Source organism: Mastomys coucha, unplaced genomic scaffold (genome assembly GCF_008632895.1).
Source record: "Mastomys coucha isolate ucsf_1 unplaced genomic scaffold, UCSF_Mcou_1 pScaffold22, whole genome shotgun sequence".
NCBI classification, from domain to species: Eukaryota; Metazoa; Chordata; class Mammalia; order Rodentia; family Muridae; genus Mastomys; species Mastomys coucha.
Window position 1 is genome coordinate 2,374,268 of NW_022196905.1, and position 19,808 is coordinate 2,394,075.

Genomic DNA, 19,808 nt, shown 5'->3' on the forward strand with positions numbered 1-19,808 from the left:
ACTTCTTATTTCACATACCTTTGTGGCTGTCACTGATGTAGCCGAGTTTGTAGTTTTGGAAGAGGACCCGTTAGAACTCGCTGGTGTGTGAGGCACTGCAGGCTTACTGTTTGCACTGTGTGCTCCGTTAGCAGCACTGGGAGGGTGGGAGAACGTAAATTTGAAGCCACCAGAGGACGTCCTTTTGGGAAGGTTTTCCTTGTCTTCACTTTCTTTTGCTAAAGCAGATGTAAAATGAGCCTGCATTAAACACTGCTACATGAAAGCATTGGTTGATGACAACATTCAACTTTGCCTATGCTTTCTAACAGTACATGTTCTCTTTGCTCAGACTCTTAGGAACTTCAATGAACAGAACCAACCATCTTATATAGTAGATTGTTCTCGGTGTTTGCTTGTAAAGAAGCTCTTAGCAGTCTGATTTCTGTTACTGTCTTCCATTCACTGACTCACCTCTACAAATCTTCTTTCACAAGTCACCATTGCAAAGGACAACTCCTAAGTATCCTAGTCATTTACTCCCTAAAAACTCCCAAGTTCCTTTACTTGATTCCTTTATAGCATAAGTGCCCAAACTCTTTTAAAGTCTAGTTAATTTTATTTTGACACATTTCCTAACAGCATGGATGGAATAGTGAATGCAATACTTAAGTATGGCCTTTGTGACTTTTTGACAGTAATATTGAGAGCAACAGTAGAGATGACTGAAAGAAAAGAAACCTGTGTGCTCATCAGCACCTGTTGTAGATAGGGATAAACAGCTCAGTGGTAGAGCACTAGCCAGGCCCTGGTCCAAGAGCTAGTAGTTATACAAATAAGAAGTAAATAATGTTCCTTAGAACACCAGTAGGCTCTGTGTTAGCCTTGAGTAGTACTCATGGTACTAATGAACAGGAAATGAGTTAGTAGAGCATAGCTGAAAGAAAAGGTACTAAGTCACCTGAATGAGTTTCTAAGAAGAAATGCCTGAAGAATAAAGTCACATCTAAAATACATCCAAGAGATAATTTTGCCTTCCAACATATAAATTTCTGTTAAATATTCAAATAGTATTTGCAGGCAAAATACATCCAAGAGATAATTTTGCCTTCCAACATATAAATTTCTGTTAAATATTCAAATAGTATTTGCAGGCCAGTATTATTTAGGGTGTAAAATTATAGTGATTATTTCTCTTGAAAGATACTAGCTATATCTTAGCTCTACATAAGTAGGAACACTTATCTCTTCCCTTGTTGAGATGGTGTCTAATGTATCTCAGACTGGTCCCAAACTTGGTTTGTAGCTGAGGATCACCTTCAATTTCTAGTCTTTCTACCTCTACCTCTTTTAGTGCTGGATCACAAGGTGCCACCATGCCTGAGTTTGTTTTGCCTTTTTTGGAGACAGGGTCTTCCTATGTAGCATGGCCTGGCCTCAAGCTCATAGTGCTTTCTCCACCTCAGCCCAAGAATGCTGGGGTTACAGGTGCTCCACCATGCCTAACTGCACCCCCCCATCTTTATGCAATTTTAAGTAATAGCTGAAGTTTCAAAGAGGAAAGTCATGTCTTTGAGTTCACTTTGTTCAGGCTGTAAATATCAGAGGTGGAGTATTCTTAAGTTTCTATAGTTATAGTCTTAGTTACTTAATAATAGAAACTGAAAAAATTATAATAGAAATCCTCAATGAAATTTTAGCAGACAAAGTCAGGCCAGATCTGTTCAGAAGTGTAGTATATAACAAATTTCTAAACAGTTGTCAGGTGTGGTGGCACAGACTGTAACCACAGTATTTGAGAAGCTGGGGTTGGGTGACTGTGAATTATAGGTCAGAATGAGGCTACATACTGAGACGTTGATTTAAATATTCTAAACTGAAAGTTTCTAAGCTAAAAATGCACAGCATAAAAAACATTTTAAATATGAATATCCAAAATAACTTTAAAAGGGTATGATTCAGCATAAAATTCTTGTGCTTCTTGTTTTACAAACCTTGGCCAGATTTTTCCAAGTAAGTATATTATTATTATTATGGTGTGTGTGTTTTTATGTGTGTGTACGGTATTGAGGATCAAACTCAGGCAGTAAATTGTTTTACTGAGAGGTGGTAATTTATGAAAATTACGAATATTACTACCTTTTTTAGTCTCCATAAATTTTTCATAACTATCTGGAAAATCATCTTCAGTCTTAGATTTTTCAACTGGTGTTATGACTGCCTTTCCTTCTTCATCATCATCTTCATTAAACCACATTTCTTCATCCTCTTCCAAGGCTTTTGCATCTCTGCGAAATCGGTTACTACGCAATATAGATGGTACACTGTAAGAAATATGCCAGATGCTGAGTAATGACTATAAGGTCATGACTAGATAAACTTTGGGAAGGATGACGAACCAAGATGAACTAATGTAGTTTAACTTAGCATGTACAGCATATCAAAATAATCTCAGCCATCACATAAGATGTAGAGAAACCTTCAAATGTTTTTGTAAGCTGCAAATTAAGACTATCGAAATTACTAAATACAGTATCAAGTCATCATATAATTAGTTGATGTGGCAGAAAGACGGTTTACCTTATACTATGCTAATACAGAAAATTTCATAGGGTAAGATCTAAACTGTGTTCAATTTTGTACTTAATTTTGCTTGCTACAAATGTAATAATACACTTAAACATTACCTGTTCAGTTTCTGATTTTGTCTGTCTTTTTCTTGTTCATATTTAGTCTTCAATCCTTTGAATGTCTGAACATATTCAATCGATTCAAGTGCTTTATAAAAGTTTTCAACTATATGTGCAGTAAGAGACTTGATATCTTCCTGTATAGGCACAAAATTCACATTATAAAACTATAATAGTTGAGAAAAACAAAAACAAAAACTTGTATAGTTCCAAAATTGATCAAAAAAGGTTTTTCAAAATCACCTTCTAAAAATAAATGTCCTAGATAGATTCCTTATACATGAGCCAGGACAGGACTCCACAGAAAACTTGGAACAAGGAGAGGCAATTCACTGGAGCCCTTTAGGGGGCTATAAGGAACATTTGAAAAGCAATGAATTTAGTTTATGTCTTAGTGCTTTATACAGTACTTCATAATTTAAAGAAAACTTTTATAATTTTATATATAATTATCATAATCCTATGAATATTTTACCATTTTACAAAAAGACAAAATTTAGGCCTTGAAAGCTTATTATAGAACAGTACTAAGCCCATATATTCAGTAAATGTTAATGATTTCCTATTTAAGGCGGTCAAAACAGTCTTATCTAAACATATTCTAAGAGATTCCTTTGATTATACTGTATATATAAATTGGGTAAAGTAAACTAGAAGTCTGTATTTTGTACTTTGGCAGTAGACTGTTGTACATGGAACAAAGAAATGTTAAAGTTGAAGATATAGTGTACTAACCTTATCAATTTTCAAAAAAAATGAAAATTCTAATAAAAGAGTTGGAAAAAGAGGTGTGAACCCAATTCCTTACTAAAATGTTAAAGGAAAAGACATCTAAGTCCATAAGAAAGCCTATGAAAGGCTCTGAGTCATCAGAACAGACAGTGATCGAGGTAACCAACACTGACACTTGTCTAAGCTAAAACCACATGTCTACTCTCTTCATCTATTCAAAAATCATACTCTTCGCAAGTGGTGACTCAGAAATCTGACAGGTAAGAAACAAACAAGAAAATGAATTTTTAGTTTCCCTCTTTCACATTCTTTTCACATGGCCATTTCCTTGAGGAAATGATTTTAGTATTTATATATGCACAAGAGGTAAATGTGTTCTGCTGATTATGGTAATCAGCTATCTCTATGATTTGTGCTTGCTCTCTCAGCCCGTCTTATGAGAGTGCTAGCGGACAGCAGCAGGTGCTGAGTGTGCTGCTAGCTGCAGATGCTGAATCATTTCTGCTGTCTCAGTAACCTCGTCTGTAATAAAAGGTAGTTGGCCTACTTTTAACCTCCCAATTCTTTCATACTTAAAAATTTAAAATTACATCTTACTGCTTAGGCATCTTGTATAAAATTCTAAGGAAGAAAAATTTTAATTTTTGTATTCATTTTTAATTATTACTCCTATATGTTACAAATTCCTTGAACTTCACAATTTTCAATAGTGGTTTGGGGACTGACTTGGTTCAGCTTACCTACTACATAGAAGGATCCATACGATCCCCAAAAGTGACCTTCACACAAGTAAAGAAACTACTATCATTCAGCCATCAACTATGTATAAGTAAGAATAAAAAAGTAAGTGATTTTTAAAATTTCAGTTTATTAGAAAATAGACTCTAAGACACATGGAATAAACAATTTCAGGAAAATAGGAACGAAGAAATCAATTTGATTACATACAATTATTTTACTTTTATATAAAATTACTTGTTTACATATGATTACTAAGAGATCTTAGTAAATCATAAACTTACCACTCTTATAAATTCAAACAATTCAATAACAGCTGAATTTAAAAGATTGTACCGAGTTCCATTATCCAAAAGGGCATTTATAACTGGTTCAAAAAGATTTCCTTTGGTGATGTAACGATTATAAAATTCATCCTTAAGGCCAATTATTCGCCTCATAAAGCGAAGAGCACCTAATTAAGAAAAAGAGGTTAATGAATCTACTAAAATTTTACAGATATTTTTGACATGAAGCAATGTTTAAATCTTTATAAAATAAAAAGTAAAATGATATATTAAGAAAAAAAAGAGGACTTTGAAAACAAAAAGTTTAGGAATGACAACTGGCTTGGCTCAGTGTGATAAGGGCTTGGTAACCAAATTTAATACCCGGAACCCACATGAAGGTGGAAGGAAAGCGCTGACTCCACAAAGTTATTCTCTGATATCATGCACACACAAAATAGTGATAATTAAATCATTATCTACAAAATCTCTTGCTAACAATACTTGAAGTAAAGTTAGTATTGCAGTAGAAGAAACTTAGAATTGGGGCTATTTCTAGGGTAGGAATCTACGGAGGCAGATATTTGTGTTTAGCTTTCTTGAAATACAAAGGAGCTCTCAGAAACATAATAGATCTAACCTTTTAAATGGTTTCAGTGGAGGCAATAGATCTCCTAGTATTCATCTGCTCTTGCTTTGTAAAAGTCACTTCTGAATCAATACTACGTTCACATTATGACATTATTTCTTTGATTATCAATTATGTATGAACCATAGTAGATTAGATTGCATTTGCTAACAAAAACACTAGAGTAAGAACTAAGCACTGAACGGCATTTCATATTTTAAAATATTTTTAAAAAGGCATTCTCTTCTTCAACTAGCTTTTACTAGTTAAAAAAAAAATTGCAGTATTATTGCTAAAATGGTTATAGAATAACAAACACTGCAACTTTAATCCTTTATTTTTATGTGTTGATACTTTAATATAACTTCCCCCTTAGTTTAATTTCTTTTATAGATGTCATTAACTTTCAAATTTTATGTATCTCTCATTTTAATTGTTAAGGAGATAACTCCATAAATGAACAAACCGTATCTGGTATAAAACATACACAATCACTCTCTCTCTGTCCCTCCCCCCCACCCCCCCACACCATATACATATGTAAAAATTAAAAAAAAAAAATTAAGAAGTTTGAAGCACTGGGAAAGGTCTGAGTATATAAAGACTCACATGCTGCTGCTGATAAGTAAACCTAAATAAAGACTTATACTAGCTATAGCTAAAACAGCTTTGCTTTAATATAATGATAGCTTGAAACAAACCAAGGCTTATTATGAATTTCATCTAGTCAGGATATAGAGATTAATGGGTATAATCTACAATCATACATAGGATTATTTATGAAAAACCTATCACGAGAACACAAATCCTTCCAAAATTAATATAGAAATGTAATACCAAGTGAGATGAACTAAATAATGGCTATAAATAACCAAGAAAATTATGAAAATTAGGGGCAAACTCAAAAGGTAGGCAGTTAAATCTTTTAAAAAATATGAAATAAAAAAAACCCCACAGTGTTACTATTTCATATGATAAGATTAAGTAGTAGATATTAAAGAAATAAGGCACAAGTGTTTTCTTAGTTTACTGTATAGGAAAAATAGCACTTTCATCCTATGGTAAAGTATTTAATGAAGATGTCAGTATAGGTGGCTAGTTATCTAGACTATCATGTTATACTACATCCTAAAATGTATTTCACATATATTACATTTATATTAAACATAAAACAAACAATAAAAATACTGGAAAATATTGAAGAACACACGGTGTAATCTTAGAACACAGAAATATTCCTAAGCGTGACAACTCCTCCAAAAATAAAAGATAAACTGAATTTGTAAAAATTGATGAAGAATTTTAAAAATGTATATATGTACCAGTATAGGTATGTTAGGTTTGTGTGTGTCAGGTGTTCCTGGAGCATTTGCAGGACAATCTCAGGAGTCATTTACCTTCTTTGAGACATGATCTCTCACTGGCCTGAAGCCCACAAGTTAGAACAGACTGGCCAGCCAACAAGCCTAGAGCAATTCCTGCCTTTGCCTCCCCTGAGATAGTATTAAGTGTGCATACCACCAGCCTTGCTCATGGGTTCTGGGAATCAAATTCAGGTCTTTGTTCTTAAAAATCTCAACTAACCCATTCTCCAGCTCCAATAAAGATTATTATTTTTTTAAGTTTCATGAAAAATATATAAACAAAAGGGACATCTTCTAAGACATAAATTTAGTATACAAAGGCTCTATGAAAAAGAAAACCTGTAGTTCACATCAGATAAAAATGCAAATTAGGACAAATATGATGACTTAAGACCTAAATCCCATCATTTTGGGGTAAAGGCAGAAATATAAGGATCATCCAGACCTATAATAGCAAATCTGAGGTCTGATGGGTTACTGTCTTAAAAAATAAAAAGACACACTATATTAATATATGCAAATATCCTATAAGGGGGGAAAAAGAATAAAGCTACAACATTTTTATCACTAGACAACAATTTTAAAAATTAGCAATATAGCTGAGTGTAGTGGCTTGACTATAATATTAGCACAGGCTGAGGCAGAGGGATTCATGTAAGCCTGAGCTATATATGTAACATATACCAAGCCAGCTTGGGACTACAGAGTGTAGTTCTGTGGTTTTTTTCCCATTTATTTATTAATGTGGCATTACAGGGTGCTAGGAAAATGCCAAGGGCTTATTAAGCTTTTGGGAAAGTAACCTGGTAGGTAGGTAGATGTTAAAATCTACAAAGAATATATAAAAAAGACAAACATTTTCTCTGCCAATTGTTATGAATTTTATTGAAATACATTAGCATATAAAACATTATACTAGACAGTATAGATTGGAGTACTGAAAAAGTAGAAACTCAGTAATCTTTGCTTTAGAGAATGATAAAACATCTGTGGAAATCATACTATGATACGTTATTTAACTAACCTTAAAAAGAAAAAAAAGAGCAAATAATTTACAGTAGTGATGAAGGGCAGAGAAATGTACTAGTATGCTCTAATTTTCATAAAGACAAAAGTAAAAACCTGTATATGAATATGCTTATGTACATTTGTACAGGGACAAAATAAACATTGAAAACACAGGCTGTTAATAACTTTGCTTAAGTTTTTGCTTGTTTGTTTTGTTCTTTTGATATTAGATCTCATGTCCCAGGGACCAAGGAGTTGAAAAATCAATGCCACCCTTGGCTACATAATGAGTCAGCACACGAACACATGCACACATGCAAAGCATGATTATTTGATAAAGCTACAACATAGCAGAACAGTTCTATGACACAATGCTGTTATTGTACATGGTATTGTATTCCAACAAAACCTTGGTTAATTCAACTCAATCTAAATATTAGCAACATGCATGGTGGTATCCACTGCTTCCTCTTAACGTGCTCTTGCTTTTAAAAATAACTGAATGCTTTGCTTGACATTTGTAACTCTTGTATCAAGTTTGAAGAAGAGGACTTTATAAGTTACTCTTTCTCTGTGATGAATGCTTTTCCAAATTATCACAGCTAATGAACCAAATTCTTACCCTCACCTAATGTCTGTGCCACCCTCCAAGCAGAACCATTGTTCATTGAAACAGTTGGTGAATGACTTTATGGATAGACTATCTTAATACCTACACCATTTCTTAAATGAATGTAACCTGTTCTCTGTGGGCTGAGAATAAAGTCACTCACTCAAGTCAAATAGCTTTGACCATAGCAGGAAGTCTGTATCTAAAAATCGAGCCTACAGTTCATTCCTTGGCGCAGCAGAACTATCAACTCTCAGCTTAGTTACGATGGAGGTAAAATCCTTTGGTGATGTGAGGGTCATTGAAATACAGCCTTATTACAATGAAACCCAATGTCTAAAAATTGTTCTTATTTTGGGCTTGTACCACAGTAAGAGCCAAGATTTTAAACTCTACTAAATACAAAACAAACAAAAAGACTTTATATATTCATGTTCATTTAAGAAAAATACTAGTAGTGATGTATTATTTTTAAGTATACAGCTAATGTTTGGAGTTATTTAAAATTTATATTGAGAAAAATGTATTTTCACTATTGCTATAGACGAGCATCTACATAAGACTGTTAAATTGATTGTTGTTTTATATCAAACAACTTTTATAAAAGTTATTGTTATAATATTTTATGAATTTTAAGGAATATGACAAAAAGATATTGTAGTATTAAAGGGGGGGTCTATGGGAGGAGCAGTGGTACAAAAGGGGAACAAGAATGTGATTCAATTCTATTTAATTAAAATGTTTTTAAATGTTAACAAATTCAGATAAATTGAAATCATGTAACTTTTCTCATCATAATGCAATAAAAGTTTAAAAAAAAACCGAATATGAAACTGAAATACTTTTGTTTCTCAGCCATCTTATTAACATCACATACACTGTTAATAAGCAAATGATTTCATATGGGTAACTGGCTTTTACCTCTACTAAAAGTATTTATTTCTTAAACCATTTTTAAAAAAATGCCCATTTAAATGGTTACTTACACAAGGCCAGGAAAGTGTGCTTTGAATTCATCAACACCAAAACTCTTCTTAGCAAGTCCTTGTTCATGATGTAGTTTTTTATGTGGTATGTGTGATGTTCCACACAAAATGTGAGTAACTCTAAAATTAAGGCAAGTAGTTGTGCTGTTTGATAATTATCTACAAAAGAAAGGTATCTTGTGAGAATATATTTAATACATCTAAATAGAATAAATGTATCTTAGAGCAAAAGTATATTGTACATCATTTAAAAAGGTTATATACATAAATATATATTACTTTTATATATGTATACTTTCAAAATATTATGTTTTGAGGTTCTTGTGTAAAAAATGTAATAATAGAAAAAAGCAATCTACAAATGTGATAATAAAGCCTTGTTACATTGACATTTCCTAGCACTTCACCCTTAATTAGTGCTACCACTGCAAATATGAGCCAATCCATGAAATGGCACAACAGAGAGAACAAGCCTCAAAGCTCTTGCCTGAAGTGTCTCAATATGAATTTCTTTTAAACTTGTTTCTGCAAGTATATAGGAGTACAAGCAAGGTTGCAGAGAACAGTATTTGGGAGTGGGTTCTTCTCTCCCAGCACCCTATGGGATCTGGGGACAAGAACAGAGACCTACATGCAAGCTACTCTAACAACTGAGCCCGCATAGAAGCCCCCAATAACATTAAAATATCCATCTTTTAAAAAATGCTATTTTTGCTGTTTAAGTACCAAGCAAAAACTATTTCATTGAGATTTAATTAGTAATAATCTTGAATACACCAACTGTTGATATTTTGGATACCTGAAACTACTTTTTGGTTATTCTTCTAGACATTCTGCTTCATGAAATGACTTCAATTTGTATATCAAACTTTAATGCCTACCAAGGACATAATATAGGTATGTTTAAAAAAAATAAACCCTACCCTGAGAGAAAATTACAGAATCACAGCCTCATAAAAAGTTTACAGTCAACACCATCTAGCATAACTATTTTGCTTGAACAGGAACCCTAAAAATACCCCCCTGCTCAACCTGTATATTTCATGCCATATGTGTATAGATGCCCATGAAGGTCAGATAAGGGACTGGCGTACAAGTAGCTGTCCAATGTGGGTGCTAGGGACTGAACTGTTTCTCTAGAAGAGAAGAAGCCTCTCTAGTTCACACTTAATGTTTTTTTGTGGGGCTGGAGAGATGGCTCAGTGGTTAAGAGCACTGAGGTCCCGAGTTTAATTCCCAGTACCCACATAGTGCCTCACAACCATCTATAATGGGATCCAATGCCCTCTTCTGGTGTGTCTGAAAAAAGTGACAATGAACTCATATACATAAAATAAATAATAAAATAAATCATTTAAAAAATGTTTTTTGTGACTCTGGGATGGTACTGGAAATAATGCAGCATTTTATTTAACAAAATGGCCTTCACTCAAAAACAAAACTAGTACTTCAAACACTGATTTTACCTTAAGTGAAAGAAAAATACCAGAGCCAAAATTAGAACTGGCCTTTTAAAATTAACAACACACACACACACATACACGCAGACACACACATATTTTATGTGCCCGCATGTTTATCTATATGAAGGTGGGGCTGAAGTTATAGACAGTGGTGAGCTGCCATTGGGGTGCTAGGAATTGAAGCTGGGTCCTCTGGAAGAGCAGCCAGTGCTTTTAACTGGGTGAGCCATCTTTCCAGGCCCAGGAATTAGAAACCATTAGAGTTATTCATATTTTTCAAATTTATTTATGTAAGATTTATTTTATTTTTAAGTATGTGTATATTTGTGTCCATTTGTGCACAGGAGTGCAGGTACTTTTCAAGGCCAGAAGAGAGTATCTCATTTGGAGATGAAATTACAGGAAGTTTGAGCTACCTGGAATGAATGCTGCGGAAAGTGAACTCAGATCTTCTGCAAGAGCAGAATGTGATCTTAACTCCTGAGCCATCTTTACAGCTCTACAAAAAGTTTTAAAAGGTATTACTGTATGTATGTGTGTCTAAATTACATGTGAGTCAAAGGATAATGTCTCCTTTCCACCTTTATGTAGGTTCTGGGGATAGAACTCAGGTCGCCAAGTTTATACGGCAAACATCTTCACATGCTAAGCCATCTTCCCAGGCATTTTTAAACAGTGATCTATCACTTTAATTAAAATTCTCAACATTCTTCTGTGGCAGCTCACCTAGAGGATTGTTGTTTCCTTTAATAAGCTTGGTAGAAAGAATATATTTGTATACAATAGCTTCAATATTATAAGGCCCATACATTGAATGCATATTCTATGGAGAAGCAGGTGGTAAAAGATGTAGGCTCATGAACAAGTATAGTCGCGTGCTAAAGGATGGATCCTAACTGATCATAGTCAATTATACCTAACATACAAGAACTACAGATAATGATTTCTCAAAATAATGTCAAAACAGTAACAAATTTACAAGAGAAAACAATCTGTTTCTCATCTTTTATAACTGGAGATTTAGAACTTCTTTTATAATGAAGCAAACCTGTGCCTGTATTTTAATTTTGTTAAAAATGTTTTGCTTGTCTCCACATAAATATATACTGATTACGAAAAAAAACCCTCATTATACTCTTAAATTATGGATTTATACTTACCAGGGCAAATTGTGCTGGTTTTGTTAGATCCAAGCATATTATCTTAAAAAAAAAAAAAAAAAAAGGTATCTTACATTTACCTAATGTTTTAAAGTATACAAACATATTCAATCATAATTTCTTTTTAATTTCATAATAGCTATTGAGTAGTTTGTTTGGTCAAATATTATGTACCTTTAACAGAATCTGGTACTGAGGTAGATTATTAAAGTATAATAACAGTGAGCATGGCATAGTGGTGTACACATTTAATCCCAGCACTTGGTGGCAGATATAGGCAGCTCGCTGTGAGTTTTAGGCCAGCCTAGTCTACACAGTAAATTCTAGGACAGCCAGGGGCACATTACAAATACCAGAAAAAAAAAGTGAAAAAGTAAAAACAAAAAACCAAAAAAACAAAAAAACAAAGTACTCCAAAAAGGTGTGTTTGGAAATAGGTAAGATAGACACATTATTTTGTTTCCTTTTACTCAACATTTAACAATTAGGATAAGTTTTTGCATCACAAAATAAAAAAACACAAAATACTGGAAGTTTAAAACTTCAGAGCAACACAAACACTAACAATGTGTTTATGCTTAAAAATATGTGCTTCGCAAAAGGATAGTTCCTAGAACCTATAAACTCATTTGCATAGGAAAGTACAGGAATGTATACGGGAGCATTGTTTATAACTGGAGAAAGCTTGAAACAATGTACACAGGAAGAATACTAATACGCATAGAATACTATGCAAGACTTAAAGCACCTGAAAATCCTAGACATCACTATGAATAGATCTTAAAAATAGTTATACCTATCATAGAAATAAATGTAAATCAAAATTGAAACTGAAAAATAATATACTGTGCATGCCACAAGAACATAAACCAAAACAAGAGACAAAACTCTTGGGTATGTTCTTAGAAACTCCAACCTGTGCTGCAGTGGGGCTGAGAAGTTGAAGGGGCAACTCTAACTCTAGAGTTTTTTTTTTCCTAAATCAGAAAAGAAGTATGCTAAACTAGTTTTGATAAAGTTTGTATATGCATATCTATTAATAGAATTAGCTATGTTTTATATGTGGTAGAACTGTTAAAATGAACATTAAAATGCATTATTTTAACTTATACACTGCAACAAAAACCTTCTGGTATATGCACATGCCTTTTCTTATTTAATTTTATGGTTTTTAAATAATTAAACTGCTACATCATGTTAATTATTTTAATGGCAGTTTTCCTTTTCATATTTTATACTATGTTCATTTTGCTATCATAAGTAATATAGTAATAGTCCTGAACTAAGCACGAAAATGTAAAAAAATACTCCTTTGGGAATATAATCACAAAACAATGAGAGTTACTAAATAAGGTATGCCTAAGTTATAATTTTTACTGATTTCATAAACATTGTCTTGACTGACTCCGCTTACCACCTCTAAGACAGTGACCCAGAGCCCAGACTGGGCTTACCTACTAGGTAGCTAAGATGGCTTTGAATTCCTGATCTTGCCTCCACCTTTCAGAAGTGAGATTATAGGGCTGTTGTCACCATATCTGGCGATGGCTTCCTTCATTGTTTAGTCTAATAAACTAATAATTGCTGCCTAATTAGATCCATACAGCTACAAATGTCTGAAGAGTTCTGTATTCAGAGTATTTCAAAACTATCTTTGTCTTCATTCCGCTTTGATTTATAAACCATAAATTGGCATTTTTAAGTTATGAGTATAACTTATGCAACGATATGGAGAAACAACAAAAAACATGTAAGAAGAAAACCCTGTGCCACGTATTATGCACTGATAGTTCTTACCAAAGGTACCCAGAAACAAGGGCAACCGTGACTTCATAATGCAGTTTAAATCTTTCAGTAATAACTTCCCTAGAATATAAAGCACCAAGTAATACTTTATGACCATTATAAGGAAATAAACAGGAGAACTTACCTTTCTCACATTTGTCTTCTGACGTATTAGTCAAAAGTGGAGCTGTGAGAACATGCATACAATGGTTGTAGAAGAAATTTAAGAATTCACTCTTTTCAGTTTTCTGAAATAAGAATTTTAATAGAATACTTTATTACCTTTGCATTTAAAAGACATCTTCAAGAGTTAGCAGTGAAGTCATACTCCTAACAATAGTACTTTACAATAATGTGAAAGAATCCCAAACTACCTAGAGTGAAAGAAGCAAACCTAGATACATAAGGCTTCAATCTGAATTCCACAGATATGAAGTCTAATAACTCAAATTAGATAGACATTAAAGGGGGAAAATCCCCTAAAACAGTAAGTTTTTCCAAGGAAATTCAGAACAACTTTTATCCACAGATGCTGGAGATCTTACGGTAATGAAGAAGGCACCAACCTTCTGAAGAGCACAGTAATCACAACTAACAGCAATGACTGGGGACTTGGAAGCTGTGCGGATCATGGTTTTAAAATTATATTTTCATTCAGGTTATTATTGTGAGTACACATGTATGTGGATGCCTGTAAAGGCATGAAGGGGGACTGGTTTCTCTGGTGGTTGCATGCTGCCAAACATGGGCACAGGGAACTGAACTGTACTACTTTTCTGCAAGAGCACCAAATGTTTTAAGTCTGCTAAGTCCACTTTCTAGAACTGAGAAATACAATTTTTAAATATTTTGGGTGATTAAAAATTGGAGCATGACAACTGGTGAATTTACTTCAGTGCTTAAGCATTTGACTACAATGTGCTAGGTCTTAAGGGTTCGCTCCCCAAGAGTGTGTGTGTGTGTGTGTGGCAGGGAAGAGGCATTATTGCCATGCATGAAGCAATTTATCATCTTTGAAAAGATGAAATTCAAATCTGTCCCTTAAAGACTAAAAGTTTTAATTTAGAAAACAAATCCTAATTTCTATCATGTTATATTAAATAATTGGGCCTCTTAATTTACAGCAATTTAAAAATAATGTACATATTTTTTAATTATGAGGAAATTTTACTAAGGAAAAATGGTCTTTTATATTGAAATAACCATACTACTAATATTCTGGAATCCTTCAACCTCTCATGATTTATTTAATTAACCACTTTTGGTTTACATCAATTTGTCTTGCTTTTTATGATAATAACAGAAAGCTGCCACCCTATCTGCTGTCTTAAAATACAATTCAGTATTAGTATGTTCACACTGCTATGGACAAATTTTTAAAATAAGTTAGCATACAGAAGCCAAGAAACAAAAAGTAAATTAATCCAATTAGTATTTCTGGGCCAGTGGGGTGGCTCAGCAGGTTTAAAAAAAAAAAAAAAAAAAAAAAAAAGAAAAGCAGCCAAGCACGATCAAGCCTGAGTTGGGTAGAAGTACAGAGCTAATGCCTGCATGTTATCCTTGCACCTACATGCATATCTCACTGCATACCCTTAGTAAATAAAGGAAAAAGTTAACAAGAAAAAAGGAGTTAAATAGATAACAATGCTGTATTTACTAAAAATTAATTGTTATAAAGATACGATTGCTTTTTAAATACAAATACTTATCAAAGTATGTGCTGTTTCTAAAAATCTTATTTAAAACTATTTAAGACTGTTTAGGCCAGAACATTTTTAATCTCAGTATGAGTTCTTACATTAGTTGTAGCCAACATGTTCTCTGGATCAATCAGAGTACGAAGAAGTCCCATTAACTGAACAGCACCTCCTAGCTCAGGGTCAGTATCACAAATCATTTGTTCAATCACCACATTAATAAGAAGTATATCCTGAAAGAAAATATGTTTCCATAAGACCTTGATATAAGACAAACACACCAACTGAAAGAATAAGATCAGCATTGAAAAAACAAAGCATAGAATAGCTTTCTGAAAACGAGGAGTTTTCCAAGGTTCTGAAAATATTTGAGTGAAAACGGGGGTGGGGGTGGGGGGTGGGGCGCGGGGGGAGAGGAAGGCTGTTTACTGTTAGCAGTCTAGGTTTTAGGCCCAGTATAAATCAAGAGGTTGATCAAACATATATAACCACAGAATATGTGACCCTAAAGCCTTTCATTTCAATCTTTAAACAGAAAACTCTTCCTACAAAAAGGACTAGCAGCAACTCAGTCCGCAATTTCCACAAGCTCTGAAGACAGTATCATAAAGTGACTTAATACTAGGTTTACTGCAATACAAGTTTGTTGTATTCTTAGCATATTTGTGTGAAGTATATGTGTGTTTGAAAGCCTTTTTGTTTTGGGGTGTATGTGTGTGTGTGTAAATAATGAAGGTCAAAGGATAATGCCTGCTTTCCATCTTTATATGGGTTCTGGTGATGGAACCCTCCAAAAACCAACCAACCAAACATCCCCAAACAAAACAAAAAACCCCACCACTGCAACATACTTCTAAAAGTTTTTTGGGGGGCGGGTTCACACAGGGTCTTACTCTACAGAGGATTTTAGAAAGTGTAGGCTGGCCTTCAACTTGTGGCAACCCTTCTGTTTCAGCCCTAAGAAATGTTGAGGTATGAGACACAATGCCCAAAATATGACTTCTTTATTGTCTACATTAGAGCACTACTCCATCCAAACTTTGTAAAAAAGATGGAAAGCAGTAATGGTGACACATATCTGCATCACAGCACTTGAGAGGCTGAGGCAGGCAGTGCCGTGAATTCACAGACAATCCGGTGCACCTGCTAGGTGGCTCAAAGCAAAAGCAGAGGTCTCGAGTTTGCTTCCCAGCACCAAGGCTGGGTGCTGACAATTGTTTATAACTCTAGATTCAAAGGATCTAACGACTTCTCTTGGCCCCACAGTGGTACCTGCTTGACGTATTCAGACAAACCATAAAACAAGTATCAGAAAACAAAACAAACAAACACCACCCCCCAACCAAGAAACATACGACACAACCAAGAAAGACAGAAAGTAAAAATGTAAATAGATATTAAGACAAAACATGTAAAACTGCAATATACCTAGCTGGTTACTGTGCACATGCCTTTAATTCCAACACTCTGGAGGTAGAGGCAGGCAGATCTATACCTTCAGCTAAATGTTCACTTGGTTCTTTTAGTCTATTTAAAAATAGGAAATGAGTAAGTAAAAACAAATTCTTAGTTATACAAGAGCTGCACATTTCCTTAGGGATTAAGATGTCAGTCATCAGTCCTATATTATGAAATTTAAGATAATGGTTAAGAATTTTTTGCAACAGTAAGCACTTCTCCATGGTAACACATGTAGAACCGCAGGGCCTGTTACTCACATCATCACTCTGCTGGGCTTCTTGCATCACAAATTCTCGGACCATGGATGGACTAAACTCTACCAGATAAGAAAATATATCTGTAGCAGCTGATCTGACTTGCAAGTCATCCATGCCCTGGTAACAGGAAAACCAGGTTAGAGACTGACAACAAAGGTTATTCTTACATTCCCCTCTTCTCTCTCAAATCCATCTCTCAGATTTTTAGATCAAAAATAAACTTGAATTTACAATCCGTCTTCTTTCTCTTAATGGATTTATTATCTCCCAATTTTTGGACTAAGATACCAAACTGAATCAAAATGTCCTTTTCTTCCTTTCTTTATATATAAATGTTACCATTTGGGAGCAGTTCAGTACAAATTTTAATGAGTCATCCAAAAGAAACAGAGTTTATACATCAGTCAGCATGGAGTTGAATATAGTGGTGTACACCTGTAATCCACTGGCACAGGCACACATGCAACATATGTTCACGTAGATATACACATATATGAAGAAACAAAACACTTATTTTAAAATGAATACTTAAGGTTATTATTTAAGTTTTCATATGAACATCTTTAAATCAAACTATGTAACTGAAATCAGAGAACTCTTATATAGAAGCTTAGGCTCCTTGGTTCAGTACTTCCTCACTCTACTAACTGGACTGAAAAGGGAGGACAACTTACCCAATTCTATGAAACAGTGCCACTCAGGGAAAAATAGTCTTTGAAAAACCAACACAAACACTGATGGTACAAATCTGGTAACTGACATCATTCTTGTGGTGACTCAGTATCAGATCAATGACTAAATGATAAGTTAGGGCTATGTAAGTATTTTACTGTCCAAAATATGAATCTATGACAAATTTACAGGTTCGAAAGCAGAGAAGAAACCATAATTACCATTACAATTTCAAGAGCTGGAAGAATCCCCAATTTTGCTAAGGTTTTGAAAAAAGCATCCCTGTTCTGAGGTTGCAGTGTCTGAGAAAATGCACAAAATTCTTTGAAGAAATTAACCTGTAAAGTAAAATATAGTGAGAAGTCAATAAACATGAAAATAAAATCAAGCACATTATAAGAATTCATCATTCTGAAGGATCTTATCTTTTCCCATATCCCGATTCCTCAAAATCTACATTTAAAAAATATATTAAAAGCTAATCTGAGCATAGTGTCTTATACTATATATATATTCTTAGCACTGAGGTGGAAGGATCAGTAATTTGAGACCGATCTGGACAATAGTTGATGAACTGTGTCTCTTTAAAAGCAAAGCACAGAGTAGACCAGATGGCTCAGAGGGTGGTTATTTGCTGTCAATTCCTAGAACCCACATGCTAGAAAGAGAGGTCAACTCCCACAAGTTGTCCTCTGATTTCCACTCATGCATGTGTACACTACTCCTCCAACTGTAAAATATAAGTATGTGTAATATATATATACATATATAAATATATGACACATATATGCATGTGTATATACATACTCACAAAACAAAACTAGCATCACATTAAAAGTAAACTTAGCTTTATTTGTCAAACATGGATCTGCTCTAAACATAAGACTGTCATGTAAAGCATTTGCATAAAAAAATCTTGCAAAAATCAGTGCCTGGTTTACCACGGGCACTACAAAAAGCACAACAGAGCTTTAAGCACTGACAAGAACAGATGATTCTGTACTTCAAAATACTAATTTTACATTCAGAAAACTTAGAAGTCCACTCAGTAACTACCAAAGATAATTAAAAAATTTATTTATTTTTGGTTTCAGGACAAAAGTGTTTCTCTCCGTGTAGCCCTGTCTTGGATCTCACTCTGTAGATCAAGTTGGCCTTGAACTCAAGAGATCTGACTGCCTCTGCCTCCCAAGTGCTGGGATTCAAGGTGTGCACCATCATGCCTGGCCAACAACAATTTTAATTATCTTGCACTATTTTGTAAAATCCGCAGTTTGATTACATTTCAAGGAAGGCAACATCTGGTTTAACAGTAATTGTTACTTTCACCTCTTAAAAGAAAAGCAAAACAAACTCGATGCTTCCTAAAACCTCTGTATAAATATATCAAAAAGTCTAAACATTTCTAAGGAATCGAATGATTTACTTACTATTCATTTATTTTAGAAGTATTTTCCTTCTCCATTATGTAAATACCTACCACTATAAAAAAGAATCTATAGTTGTTATAACATATTCAAATTTCCCTGAGGAGAGACAATGAAACACATACTATCTCAAAGAGCTTTCTGAAATATGTAAAAACAAGTTTTAGAAACTTTGAACAACGAACTTACCAACTCCCGTCGTTTATCATCATCTGTAGCCTCATCTGTTAATTGTGCAAAAACTTCAGACAAAAACTTCTCATCTTCCTGCATGAGAAGAAATAATCGCTATGAAATATCAACAGAGTATAGTTATATTATGCATATGCCTTACACAAAGTATAGCAAACAGAGACCAAAACTGAAAAGCATTTTCAGTATAAAACCTGAAGTGTGGGAATATACATACTGTTTTCTGAAACTGAGAACTGCTACTTCATTACCTGCTAATACATAGCTAGGAATACCACCACAGGGCTAGGCCGAACCAATAGGAATTCTAGAGGTAGACAGTGAATTCATTTACTTCTCATTTGGAGTGCTTTTCTAATTCAATCTTTATTTACTCTTAATTTGAACATATCTCAAATAAATCTGAGGATCCCACTGTCAGTTTGTATAGTACCAGAAAAAAAGAGAAGAACACGATGGAGCACAGGTATAGCAGTGAAGAAGCTGGACTATCGCGGCAGGTACGAAGTCTTAATGTGAGAATTTATGGAGCTCTTTAATCCATGGCCAAGGATAAACTAAAATGACAAACCACTATGGTAACTGCATTCAAATGACTCAGATGTGTCTATCTCTGTCTTTTAATGACAGGTGTTAATTTCTCTAAGTGCTCAGTAAAAGAATATATAGAGCACGGGATCAAACCCACAGCCT

The 19,808-nt window shown here is 34.0% G+C and overlaps 1 protein-coding gene across 2 annotated transcripts in view; it reads right to left on the reverse strand.

Annotated features, from left to right (window-relative positions):
- The window catches only part of Ppp4r3b (protein phosphatase 4 regulatory subunit 3B), a 48,372-nt gene that overhangs the window by 6,488 nt on the left and 22,076 nt on the right, over positions 1-19,808 (reverse strand). The window contains exons 5-15 of one of the 2 annotated variants that reach the window (XM_031339856.1): positions 19,113-19,190; positions 17,718-17,834; positions 16,825-16,941; positions 15,208-15,339; positions 13,555-13,657; positions 11,625-11,666; positions 9,002-9,160; positions 4,424-4,593; positions 2,667-2,806; positions 2,119-2,282; positions 19-218 (exon numbers count right to left, since the gene is read on the reverse strand). In XM_031339856.1, coding sequence (XP_031195716.1) covers positions 19-218; positions 2,119-2,282; positions 2,667-2,806; positions 4,424-4,593; positions 9,002-9,160; positions 11,625-11,666; positions 13,555-13,657; positions 15,208-15,339; positions 16,825-16,941; positions 17,718-17,834; positions 19,113-19,190 — 1,422 coding nt within the window. Of the gene's footprint in view, positions 1-18; positions 219-2,118; positions 2,304-2,666; positions 2,807-4,423; positions 4,594-9,001; positions 9,161-11,624; positions 11,667-13,554; positions 13,658-15,207; positions 15,340-16,824; positions 16,942-17,717; positions 17,835-19,112; positions 19,191-19,808 lie in introns of both variants that reach the window. The other variant, XM_031339855.1, reaches the window with a different exon arrangement.